This window comes from Tamandua tetradactyla, chromosome 8 (genome assembly GCF_023851605.1).
Source record: "Tamandua tetradactyla isolate mTamTet1 chromosome 8, mTamTet1.pri, whole genome shotgun sequence".
Taxonomy (NCBI): domain Eukaryota; kingdom Metazoa; phylum Chordata; class Mammalia; order Pilosa; family Myrmecophagidae; genus Tamandua; species Tamandua tetradactyla.
The window spans coordinates 67,558,845-67,572,196 of record NC_135334.1 but is presented as its reverse complement, the minus strand read 5'-3'; the positions used below and the strand labels follow the sequence as shown (position 1 = coordinate 67,572,196).

General features: G+C 39.7%; 1 protein-coding gene across 11 annotated transcripts in view; it reads right to left on the bottom strand.

Moving 5' to 3' along the window:
• The window catches only part of PAK1 (p21 (RAC1) activated kinase 1), a 287,689-nt gene that overhangs the window by 35,887 nt on the left and 238,450 nt on the right, over positions 1–13,352 (bottom strand). For all 11 annotated transcript variants that reach the window (XM_077113489.1, XM_077113485.1, XM_077113488.1 and 8 more), the window contains 2 exons: positions 3,105–3,221; positions 233–407 (listed from right to left, as the gene is read on the bottom strand). In XM_077113489.1, coding sequence (XP_076969604.1) covers positions 233–407; positions 3,105–3,221 — 292 coding nt within the window. The remainder of the gene's footprint in view (positions 1–232; positions 408–3,104; positions 3,222–13,352) is intronic.

Below are 13,352 nucleotides of genomic sequence, written 5' to 3'. Positions count from 1 at the left end.
GCTATCCACATTTTCTTTCATCACATCCCCATTACCACGTGGTATCTAGTCAGGGTTGGTGGGACAGGGAAAAGGTGGAGCAAGGGCAGGGTGAGGAGAAGCACAGTCTGTGGCTATGTACCAAGCATGGCCAGAAGGCCACGTGGACTGAACCTAGGACCAGTAGAACTTCATCTCCCTACTTGACCAATCACAGACCAGAGGAGGGTTCAGAAAGCTACAAAAGGCTTACGTAATTTCTCCAAGATCTCCTCATCAGACATTTTAGGCTTCTTCTTCTGCTTCTCAGCATTCCGGGTCAGGGCATCTGGTGGAGTGGTGGTGCTTTCAGTAGGTGAGATGGGAGATGTAGCCACGTCCCGGGTTGGAGTAATAGGAAGTGGTTCAATCACAGACCGTGTGTACACCTGTATCATTAGTGCAAGAATTTGACAAGGCCAGTCTTTGTTAGCATTGGGGAAGCTCAGAAGCTTCTACTAGATATGGGGTTAGAATATCCACAGAAGAACAAATCCCAATAAACTCACGCCCTCTCCTAGGTCAAATTTATACTCCTCCCCCTCTATGTTCAGGCCCATCCTCTGAAGGAAATGGCCTTCCTTGCTGTCACTATCTACACAAGCGGTTAGTGAGAGCCTCAACCCTAAAGATATTCAATACAGACTAGATAATTCTCAACAGAAATTATTTAAAGGAGATTCTACCATTACATGTGAGTCTGCTTCATCTCTAAAATTCACGTTGAAATTAATATTCAGTATTCCCCGAGCTCCTTGCACTGCTAACATGGCACTTAACATTATCTTCCATTGAATTACTCCCCTTTAAACCCTGAACCCTTGTAGAAAAAGGACTATTTTTTATTCTTCCTCAAAAGGCAGTATGGTGTAGAGGTTTAAAGCACAGTCTCTTGAACCTGATAGCTTCAGCTTAAATCTCAATTCTTATTCTTACCATCTATAATCATGACAGGTTACTTAACTTCTTTGTGCTTTAATTTCCTCATCTGTAGAACGGTAATAATAATAATGATACACATCTCATGGGAATTTTGTAGGAATAAATTAGTTAATATGTGTGAAATGATTAGAATTATCCTCAGTATATATTAAGAATTCAAATTTTAGATGATTTTCTCTGTTCAGTTATATAACAAACATTTACTGAGAATCTACGCTATGCTTCATTCCTATACTGAATGCTGCCCCCATCTTCTCATTTTGTGGAGGAGATATGAAAGTCAAATAATTACAAAGAAAAAGAGATAAATGTCCTAAGAAATGAGCAATCTGTATCCAACTGAGTGAGGTTCAGACTAATATTCTGCTCCTTCTCTGGCTCCCAGCACAGACCACATACATAAAAAGGCTACTATGCTATAGTGGAAAGCAACCTGGGCTTGGGTCAATTATCCTGGCTCATCTGCTTAACTAAGAGACTTTGGACAGATCAATCTACCACTCCAAATCTCAGCTTCTTTTCTATAAATTAGGAATTAATAAAGCTTTTTTTGAAAGAAATGCTATGAAGATCAAACTTGTCCATTCATTCTAACATTTACTGCCTTTCTGATACCTGCCAATAACATACACATATGAGCAGCTTATAGTTTAGCAGGAAATTATTTTTAAAATGAATATGTTTGGTAATTGAAAAAGACCATATCAGTGTGATATATTGTGACAATTCTTCAATTTTGAAGCTCATTTTCCTTAAGGTGACCTTGTGACCCACAGAGAGGGTGATACCACAAATTCTGTTTATAAGTTCTTATCCTAAGAAGTCATCTAATTCCTTGAATTTCTCCCAAAGCAACTCTCACAGTTAATCAATCAGCTTCTGTTGGCATACTTCCCTATATGTTCAGAGGCATTATCAGATTTTAAACCCTATAATGGTTCTTTCCTTATGACCCTCTGTGTTAGTTAGATTCAGTTGTCAACTTGGCCAGGTGAGCATACCTAGTTTTGTTGCTGCGGACATAAGCGTGGACATAAGATGTATGTGAACCTCATCTGTTGCTAATTACATCTGCAGTCGGCTGGGAGGCGTGTCTGCTGCAATGAGTGACGTATGACTTGACTGGCTGTTGCTTAAATGAGAGAATGCCACGTAGTACAGCTTAAGCAGCTCAGCATTCCTCATCTCAGCACTAGCAGCTCAGCCCAGGCCTTTGGAGATGCAGAAAGAAGTCACCCCGGGGAAAGTTGTTGGAACCCAGGGGCCTGGAGAGAAGACCAGCAGAGACCATCCTGTGCCTTCCACTTAAGGAAGAACCTCAGTGGAAAGTTAGCTGCCTTTCCTCTGAAGAACTAACAAAATAAATCCCCTTTTATTAAAAGTCAATCCGTTTCTGGTGTGTTGCATTCTGGCAGCTAGCAAACTAGAACACCCTCTCACCAAAATAAAAAGCTCAAAGAAACACTAGCAATATAACACTTGATCTTAGGGCAGTGTTCCATTATGCTAAATCAACTAAAAAGCATGGGGACTAGGCTATACAAAGAAAGAGCAGAGTAATTGTGGCTATTCTGAGATGCAGGAACCTCAAAGGAAGTTAAAATAAAAATCACTGCCAACATCCAGTATCAAAATGCACTCCTGATATCTGCAAATTAATACTACTAATGTATTTATAAATTCTCTTGGGTCTTTCAGTACCATCAATGATACTTTAAGAGGCTGAACACTACGTTTAACAGAGAGGAAAAGATCTGCAGCAGGATAATTTGTTGCTTCCCAAGAGACTGGGATAATTCATGTTAGTCTACACTAAGTAACATCAATTCTACATATCTTTCAGTCCCATCTATGGAGAATAGGCTATGTAAACTATAGCTGAGCTGTTATAAACACTGATTGGCTAGGACACTTTGGGATTACGTACAAACCAATGATGAATTAATATACCACTTTTTGTCTTTAATCACACAGAAAGTACCTTTCAATCAGGATGGCTCCATGATTTTATCAGCTCTAAAATCTAAGGACTTCTACCAGAGCATTTAAACTCTAGGCCTCAGCACCAACCCATCCCAATTCTAATAAATTCAACCCCACAGCCACCACAATCTCAAAGCTGTCAGGGTCCCCCAAAGACTCACAGATTTTGTGTGCTCAGGGCGTGGAGCAATCACTGGAGGAGGGGTAGCATCATCATCATCATCTTCATCTTCTGAAACTGGTGGCACTGCAGGTGTCTCAGACACTGTCTTCACATTCTATGTAGGAAAGAAAAACTAAATTAATCCTATCCAACTGCCATGGAATTTAAACTACCAGAATCGCCAATCGTTCAAAAGAAACTGCAGTCTGACATCCCTTCTGAAACTCACGTCAGCCTCCAAGCTCACCAGCGTTATTGTAGTCAGCCTCAGGAACTCATCAGCTTTGCTCTCCTCTTTTAACAACCACTATCCACTTAGTCCCTTGGTGACTCCTTATTTTACCCAAAGCCTAACTGTGGAATGGAAAGCCAGTTACCAGCTTCTCTATTCCAATCCCACCTTGGAAGAAAAGCTCATAGTTTATTCTTACTGTATGAATTTTACTCTCTATACGGAAAGGATAATAAAGTAAGAAATGTAGAGGACTCATAAGTTTGGAATTTTATAAAATTTATCATTTTAACTCCTTACTCCTTTTTGATATGGCAAATGGAAGTCCAGACAGGCTTTAGCCCTCTCTTTTTACTCTCCTTCCCTACCATCAGGGCCACTCATCTCAGTTTGAAGATTTAGAATATCAGAAGCCCCACCCTAAAGGAAACAATTAATTTATCGATGCTATCCATTTCACTAAGCTTCTATCCTGCCCTGGAATGAACCTTACCAAGCCCAATAATTAGATCTACTATAATCTATGGCAACTTGATTTTCCCATGCAATCTGTAACAAAGCCAGACCAAGAGTAGCAGGTTTTAGGGTAGATCCAGAAAAAAGTACCATACCAGTTTTGCTCACAACATAAACCCAAGGGACAAAGTGGCTCCAAAACATGAGATTTTGATAAAGAAGAAATGATTACAGCATAGGACTAGAAAAGCAACAGGGATATTCTTATACATATTCTAATATAATTCAAAAGCTTTCAGATATTTTCAGAGTTCCTACTTTGTGCTCAGTAAGATATCATGATGAATGTTGTTAACAGAAAGGTAAAGATAAAAAAGATGGTTTATGTCCTGAAACCACTTGCCATCTTATGCAGGTGAGAGAAAGTTCCCCTCAGCCTGACACTTGGGGCTTTCTGAGAATGGAAAGTCAGGATTCAGGATGATGGGATCTAAGTAGAAGAACTGAGGAATACTAGACTAGAGCTACTGAGTATGGAAGACTGGCCTTAACCATATTTGACTAAGGTAAGGAAAATTCCTTTCCTTACTAAGGTAAGGAAAAGTGGCAATCTCATAAACTATGACAGGGCCTCCAGTTAGAGCAGGGCATAACTTAAAAACTGACAATGCCAGGCATATGCAAATAACTAGCTGTGGTAATGACAGCTATTTCCTGGGTCTCAAGTTTCTTCACTGGAAGAATGGGAAGAGTAGGTCAAGTCTAAATTGAGGGGTGACTTTAAGTCACTTTCATGTCTAAAATCCATTAGAGGCTCTTTCCCTGTCAAAGCATGTATTTCAATACTTGCTCTAACTTCTTTTCTCCCCATTATCCACTCAACAAAATCTTACTAGGAACCCAAAATGGGAATGACGTTGACTCGGCAACCTCTTACTTATCAGGTGGCCCTGGGGATACCCTGATGTATATTATAAACACTAGTTTGTTTGCTTCTTAAAACTCCAGAGAAGGAAATTTCAACATCTTCCTCAGCTACACATTTTGTTTTCCACAGGTGATGACTTGGGGTGGTGGTATTAACAACGGTCAGAGTCAAGAGATCTAGATTTGGGGGCTCAGATTTCTACTCCTTTGCCCTTTGCCCTTGTGCAAGCCTAGCAATACCCTAAGTTTCAAGTTTCTCATTTATAAAATGGGAATAATGTCAATAGCTGTCCACCTATCTCAGAGGGCCACTGAAAGAATGAAATGAAATAATGTGGATATAAAACACTTTTTAAATGGTAAAGGGCTCCAAAGATGTAAGAATTATTAAATTATCATTATGGCTAATAACCGCAAACCTCCATCAAAAAAAAAAAAAAACAACTCCAATTCATTCATTCATTCACTGTGTGCCAGGCTCTGTTCTGGGATTATACTGAAAAATAAAATAGATAAAGTCTCTCTCCTATGGCTTACATTCTAGAACAATATACAACCAAAACAATGACCAAAGTATCAGGTAGTAATAAAGTAAACATATGGGAGTAGAGCTTGGCTGTGGTGGTAAAACCCTTTTATATAGGGTAGACCTATAAGCAGCAGCCTGAATGAATTGAGGGAGCAAGCCATATGGCTATCTGAGATAAGAGCATTCCTGGCAAATGGGAGAAGCACAAATGCCCTGAGATGGAAACATGCTTGGTATGTTCCAACAACCTCAGTGAGGCCTGGGTGGCTATAACAAAGAGAGCAAGGGGAAATGGTCTAGGAAACAAGGGCAGAAGGTCAGTCAGGAGCCAGATTATGTAAGCTAAGAAAAATTTTGGAGTTTATACCTAGAATGAGAAGCCATTGAGGGCTGTGAGCAGAAGGGTCATATCTATATTATTTTCTTTTTAAAATGCTTTACAAAGATGTTCCTCACAATTAGATACAAAAGTCTTCATCATGACCAATAAAATAAAAATTCCCATTTTACAACAAAATAATGAAAAGAATCAAAGGAAATATGGGACCATAATCCTAATGAATTCAAGAGTTCCTGGTTTTCAGTTCTTTTAAGCCACAGACTGATAGAGTACTTAAGGCTGTCAGAAAGCATACTAAATTTATTAACTCCTGAAATGTTATATGGACAGCATTTTATTCCTCATACACTCACAAATATACACTAATATACCATCTGCCCTGACTCAATTACAAAATATTCATAGCATGCAAGTTTTCTAGTGCAAATAGGTAAAGAATATTAAATATGTACTATCTACTTTTTTTTAAAAGTTACTACTAGCAAAGCAGAGAACATGAATGTTACCAAAGAATCTACATTCTCCCTAATACAGATGGCTTCAACTGTTTCAGTAAAATTTTAAAGACTTTTCTATATAAGCTCATTCACAACTGTATTAGTCAAGCTTCTCCAGGGAAACAGAAATGACAGGATATATATATATATTTATGAGATTTATCATGGAAATTTATTACAAGAATTGGTTCATGTGACTATGGGGTATTGGCAGGCTGCAAGCTGGGAACTCTGGTAAAGGTTTTGATGGTCAGAATTCTTCAAGATAAGCTGGTGGGCTAACGTAGAGGTAGAAATGCTTTCTTCTGAATGCTGAAATCATTAGTTCTCCCTTTAAGGCCTTCAATTGATTGGATGAGCCTTCTTGCCTTGCTGAAAGTAATCCCCTTTTTGACTGTAGCTGTAATCAGACATAGATGCAATCAACTGACTAATGATTTAAATTCAGGAAATATCTTCACAATAATAATAAGGTCAATGCTTGCTTGAGCACTAACTGGATGCACATTATAATCTAGCCAAGTTCCCACATGAACTTAACCATCAAGAGTATAGATTTTCTTCATTAAAGAAATGTATGAAGCATACCCTTGATTATTCCTCTACAATTTTAGGGCATTTGCTTAAAGAAGTGATATATTCTTGTTATAGTACTAGATGACTACAAATAATAAATATACAGGCACAGATACTGTAGGTCTGGTTCCAGATCACTGTAATAAAGCAAGTCACATGAATTTTTCTGTTTCCTAGTGTACATGAAAGTTGTTTACACTATACTGTAGTTTATTAAGTATGCAAAAGAATTATGTATAAAAAACATGTACATACCTTAATTAAACATGACACAGAGATAGAAAGTGAGCACATGCTGTTGAAAAAATGGCACTTGCTCTATGCAGGGTTGTCACAAACCTTAATTTGTAAAAAATGCAGTATCTATAAAGCACACTAAAGTGAAGTGCAATGGAACGAGGTATGCCTGTGATAGAAACTTCTTTGTCCATACAAATTTTGCAAGTTCTTTCTACTTCCAACTTTCTCAACTGTTCTTTTAATGACTGACTTGGAACACCATTTGTTGGGGCATACTTTGTATGCATCTTTATCGATACTGATTCTCAGTTTGTCTTTCCTTCTTCCTTTCTCTTTACCTTCTTCACTAGAGGTGCAGATACAATATTTCTGACAATTTTATAATTCTCTCCAATTGCTGAGCTTCTGTTTTGTACTGCATGTTTCACCAGGCAGGAGATAATAGTAGTTAAAAGCTAGTGTTCTGGAACCAACCAGCTTGAATTCAAATCATGGCTCTACTGCTTAAAAGCAGAGTTTTGTTTAAGATACTAAATGCCCTAGTTCATCTGTAAAAGAATGCCAATAACAGTACTTCCTACAGTGCCGGTGTGAGGTTGAATGAGATAATCCATGTAAAATTCATTTTTAAAAAATCCTAAAATATTAGCTAGGATAATGTCTCAGCCAGGTAATTAGAAGGTACCCAGCACAGGATTGCCAAATGAATGTAACTTATCCAAAAGTAGGATAAACTAGAATGAAATATCTAAACAGCAGGATACGGAATAGGGTGGGGGATGGAAATAATAAGAACAGGGTTGTGGAGAAAGGGACCAAAATGGCTAAGGAATGAACTATTAACTGACTTAAACTATTTGTCTACAGTTTACAGTAAAGATAAGTAGTTCTGATGGCTTCATACTCTGTAAAAGTTTGTTTGCTTTAGTATCCTTAAGCTGTCATTATACATAGGCTGATTTGGGAAGACTCTAAGGCTAAGCTAAGATGGTCAAGGACAAATCTAGACACTCAAGTAATTTTTGGTGGCTTTCTGTCTAATCAAATCACAGTTTGGAGTTCAAGGCAAAGAACAAAGAAAATAATTAGAGGGTAGAATTGTGACTCAAGCCTTTGGGAAGCTAAGGATATAAGGCCACTGAAATTTGGCAACCCATCCCTGAGAGATGGCAGCCAGGGTGCTCCCTAAGCATTCTGTCCCAGCAGGAAGACTGGGCCCACTCTAGAACAAGGTAAACCTGATAGTTTTCCTTGGTTAGAGACCAAGGATGGTACCAGGCTGAGGAGAAAATCCTTTTTCCAATTTGTCAGAATCACTGTGATAAAATGGGAAAAAAAAAAAAAAAAACTAAATTCAGGATCCAAAAAATTCTCTCCATTCTACACTCTCTTCTCTAACCCCATATATCACTGCTTTCACTTAGGCTTCATGATCTCTTATTCTCACCAATACCTTATAAGTCTTTCTTATTGCTCTCTGGACCTACCAATCTTGCCCTCGCTAATTCAACTTTCACAATAGCCTCAGAGCACTCTGTTTTTCTTTTTTAAATCTTTTTGTTCTTTTTATTTATAAACATATTATAAGCAGACTGCCAGGTATGGCAGAGAAAGGAGATTGGAAAATTTTCTCCCCCAAAAGCAACTACAAACCCAGACTAAACTGACAAAAACAACTATTTAAGCATTCTGGAAATCACCAAAGTTATAAAAAATTCTAAAACATGCTTATGATTGAAAAACTGCTGAACTATGAGAAAGCACAGTGGGAATCTAATATTCTGGTCTGGGACTGCTCCCATCCACCCTACCCCCAGCCCCATCAGAGAGGAGGTTCTGCCAGGGTAGAGCAGGTTATAAGCTGCCATGGTCCAAGAGGTCTCACTGATTAGAACAATGGGTAGTCTAGGCCTCTAGTGCCATTGTCAAGTGGAAATGATTTCTCACAGGTGGTAGCAGGAGAGGGCCAACTGTTTGGCTCTACTAGCCTGAGGTTGTAGTCCTGGATAGGGTAAATAAAGTTCTGACTGAGGCTGCTCACGGGCACTGCTGAGAATGGAGTCCCCAAGCTCATCACACATGCCTGGCTTACCTTGAGGCTCTGTACATGTGCATAAAAGATACAGAAGGGTCCAGCAGAAAGTAAAAGCTAGCATAGATCTGAAAAGGCCTGAACTCTGAAAGTATTCCTTCACCCACACACAGATCCATCGGCAAAGGTAAAAAGCCTTATTGATATGAGGTCTTTGACTATAATATCTGTCCAATCACTAGATGCTTACTAAACTATGCAAACCCAGGCAAATCCCTAGAAACCCAGTACAAAAAGTGTAAAACAAGAACATTAAAAGCAAAAAACTGAGCAGAGATTTCAATGGCCACAGAACATAGTGAAGACCTATCACAGATTTATCTCTAGTAAGTTAAGAGAAAAACAAAAACCCAAGCAATCTTTAGAGAGGAGAATGTCAAAATCAGTACAGAGTATGATCTAAACTGCTGAATTTTCAACAATAAAATACAAGACTAACAGGAAAGTATGACCATGTTCAGGAGGAAAAAGAAACTGTCCGAGTGCCCAGATACTGGATCTAGAAAACAAATGCTTCTAATCAGATAATATAAATATATTCAAAAAACTAAAGGAAAACAAAAGCAAGCATGATGACAATAAGTCAACAAACAGAGATAGATTCTTTATAGAAATTACTAAAAAGAACCAAATGGAAATACTGGCATTGAAAAGCTAAATAAAAAATGAAAAATTCACTAGAGAAGCTAAACAGTACATTCTAGAGAACAGAAGGAAGAATCAGTGACTTTTAAGACAGTGAAACCCACTGAAATTAGCCAATATAAAGAATATAGAGAAAAAAGACTGAAGAAAAACTTAAAAGCATCAGTGACCTGTGGAACAACTTAAAGCGTATGAGCACCGATATAATGAGAGTCCCTGTGGGAAAGAAGAGAAAGGGGAAGAAAAAAATTGAAGAGATAACAGACAAAACTCCTCAAATTTGAAGAAAAATATTAATCTACATATTCAAAAACCTCAACAAACTCTAAGAGAAATATAAAACAAACACACCTAGATACATCATAGTCAGACTAGTCAAAGCCAAGATGAAAATCTTCAGAGCAGCAAGAAAAAAGTGACATGTACAGGAGAGAATCAATATGATTAGCAGATGATTCCTGATTAGACATGATGGAGGCCAATACACTGTAAGATGACATATTCAAAGAGCTGAAAGAAAAATAATGTCAGCCAATAAATCAGTCTAGAGGATCCAAGATGGCGTCTTAGTAAGGTACATGCGTCTTAGTTCCTCCGACTCCAAATCAACTAATAGGTGAACAGAAACAGTACAGAACAGCTCCCGGGGCTACAGCAGGGAATGGACACACAGCGTAACCCAGTCTGGGCTGGTTAGTCTGACTGCGAAACTCGGCTGCGGTGAGTGAGATCCCCGAGCGGCGGGCGATTTCCCGAGCAGCCGCAGCTGCGGAGGTCCGAGCTAATCCCACCCTCCTTCCCGGGCTGGCTGAGGGACGCGGGGAGACAAGCTTCCCAGCCAAGGCGGCCGGCGCCACACTTTTGCAGGCGGCTTCGAGTCTCGGCTTAGAGTCCGCGACTACGAGTCTCGCATCAGAGGGCTATCCAAAGTCTGGGCTGGCAAGTCTGATTGCGAGACTTGGCTGCGGCGAGACCCCCGAGCAGCCGCAGCTGCGGCGGTCCGAGCTAATCCCTCCCTCCTTCCCGGGCTGGCTGAGAGACTCGGAGAGACAAGCTTCCCAGCCAAGGCGGCCGGCGCCACACTTTTGCGGGCGGCTTCGAGTCTCAGCTTCGAGTCCGCAGCTACGAGTCTCGGATCAGAGGGCTATACAAAGTCTGGGCTGGCAAGTCTGACTGCGACTCTTGGCTGCGGCGAGACCCCCGAGCAGCGCGTGATTTGCCGAGCAGCCGCAGCTGCGGCGGTCCGAGCTAATCCCTCCCTCCTTCCCGGGCCGGCTGAGAGTATCGGAGAAGCAAGTTTCCCAAGCCGAGGCAGGCGGCACCCCTCTTTTGCGGGCGGCTTCGAGTCTCTGCTTCGAGTCCGCGGATATGAGTCTCGGATAGGAGGGCTATCCAAGCAGCGGTTGCCCCCCCCCACGGGAGGCTTCCTGGTCCAGTGGGGAATCCCCCAGGCCCGCTGCGGCCCGCAACCAGCCACAGGGTCCCCTCAAGCCGCGGCAGCTGACGCCCCCACCACGTGCGGCCCCTGAACCAACGGAGAGAATTGGATCCGAAATCCCCAGGCCAAGGAGATCGGTGACTGGGGGAGACCCATTCCAAACACTTGAGACAAACGTGTGCCACGTGCGCCACATACTGGGCAAAATAAGAAAAACAGATCCCAGAGATTTCACAGAAAAATATTACAACCTTGCTGGGTCCAACACCAAGAGAAATCTGAATAAATGCCCAGACGCCAGCAGCAGAAGATAACTGTCCATGCTCAAAAGATTGAGAATATGGCCCAGTCAAAGGAACAAACCAATAGCTCAAATGAGACACAAGAGCTGAGACAACTAATGCTGAATATACGAATGGAAATGGAAAACCTCTTCAAAAATGAAATCGATAAATTGAGGGAGGACATGAAGAGGACATGGGCTGAACATAAAGAAGAAATAGAAAAACTGAAAAAACAAATCGCAGAACTTATGGAAGTGAAGGATAAAGTAGCAAACATAGAAAAAATAATGGATAGCTACAATGATAGATTTAAAGAGACAGAAGATAGAATTAGTGAATTGGAGGATGGAACATCTGAATTCCAAAAAGAAACAGAAACTATAGGGAAAAGAATGGAAAAATTTGAACAGGGTATCAGGGAACTCAAGGACAATATGAACCGCACAAATATACGTGTTGTGGGTGTCCCAGAAGGAGAAGAGAAGGGAAAAGGAAGAGAAAAACTAATGGAAGAAATTATCACTGAAAATTTCCCAACTCTTATGAAAGACCTAAAATTACAGATCCAAGCAGTGCAGCGCACCCTAAAGAGATTAGACCCAAATAGGCGTTCTCCAAGACACTTACTAGTTAGAATGTCAAAGGTCAAAGAGAAAGAGAAGATCTTGAAAGCAGCAAGAGAAAAACAATCCATTACATACAAGGGAAACCCAATAAGACTTTGTGTAGATTTCTCAGCAGAAACCATGGAAGCTAGAAGACAGTGGGATGATATATTTAAAATACTAAAAGAGAAAAACTGCCAACCAAGACTCCTATATCCAGCAAAATTATCCTTCAAAAATGAGGGAGAAATTAAAACATTCTCAGACAAAAAGTCACTGAAAGAATTTGTGACCAAGAGACCAGCTCTGCAAGAAATACTAAAGGGAGCACTAGAGTCAGATACAAAAAGACAGAAGAGAGAGATATGGAAAAGAGTGTAGAAAGAAGGAAAATCAGATATGATATATATAATACAAAAGGCAAAATGTTAGAGGAAAATATTATCCAAACAGTAATAACACTAAATGTCAATGGACTGAATTCCCCAATCAAAAGACATAGATTGGCAGAATGGATTAAAAAACAGGATCCTTCTATATGCTGTCTACAGGAAACACATCTTAGACCCAAAGATAAACATAGGTTGAAAGTGAAAGGTTGGGAAAAGATATTTCATGCAAATAACAACCAGAAAAGAGCAGGAGTGGCTATACTAATATCCAACAAATTAGACTTCAAATGTAAAACAGTTAAAAGAGACAAAGAAGGACACTATATATTAATAAAAGGAACAATTAAACAAGAAGACATAACAATCATAAATATTTACGCACCGAATCAGAATGCCCCAAAATATGTGAGGAATATACTGCAAACACTGAAAAGGGAAATAGACTCATATACCATAATAGTTGGAGACTTCAACTCACCACTCTCATCAAGGGACAGAACATCTAGACAGAGGATCAATAAAGAAATAGAGAATCTGAATATTACTATAAATGAACTAGACTTAATAGACATTTATAGGACATTACATCCCACAACAACAGGATACACCTTTTTCTCAAGTGCTCATGGATCATTCTCAAAGATAGACCATATGCTGGGTCACAAAGCAAGTCTTAACAAATTTAAAAAGATTGAAATCTTACACAACACTTTCTCGGACCATAAAGGAATGATGTTGGAAATCAATAATAGGCAGAGTGCCAGAAAATTCACAAATACGTGGAGGCTCAACAACACACTCCTAAACAACGACTGGGTCAAAGAAGAAATTGCTAGAGAAATTAGCAAATACCTCGAGGCGAATGAAAATGAAAACACAACATATCAAAACTTATGGGACGCAGCAAAGGCAGTGCTAAGAGGGAAATTTATTGCTCTAAATGCCTATATCAGAAAAGAAGAAAAGGCAAAAATTCAGGAATTAACTATCCAT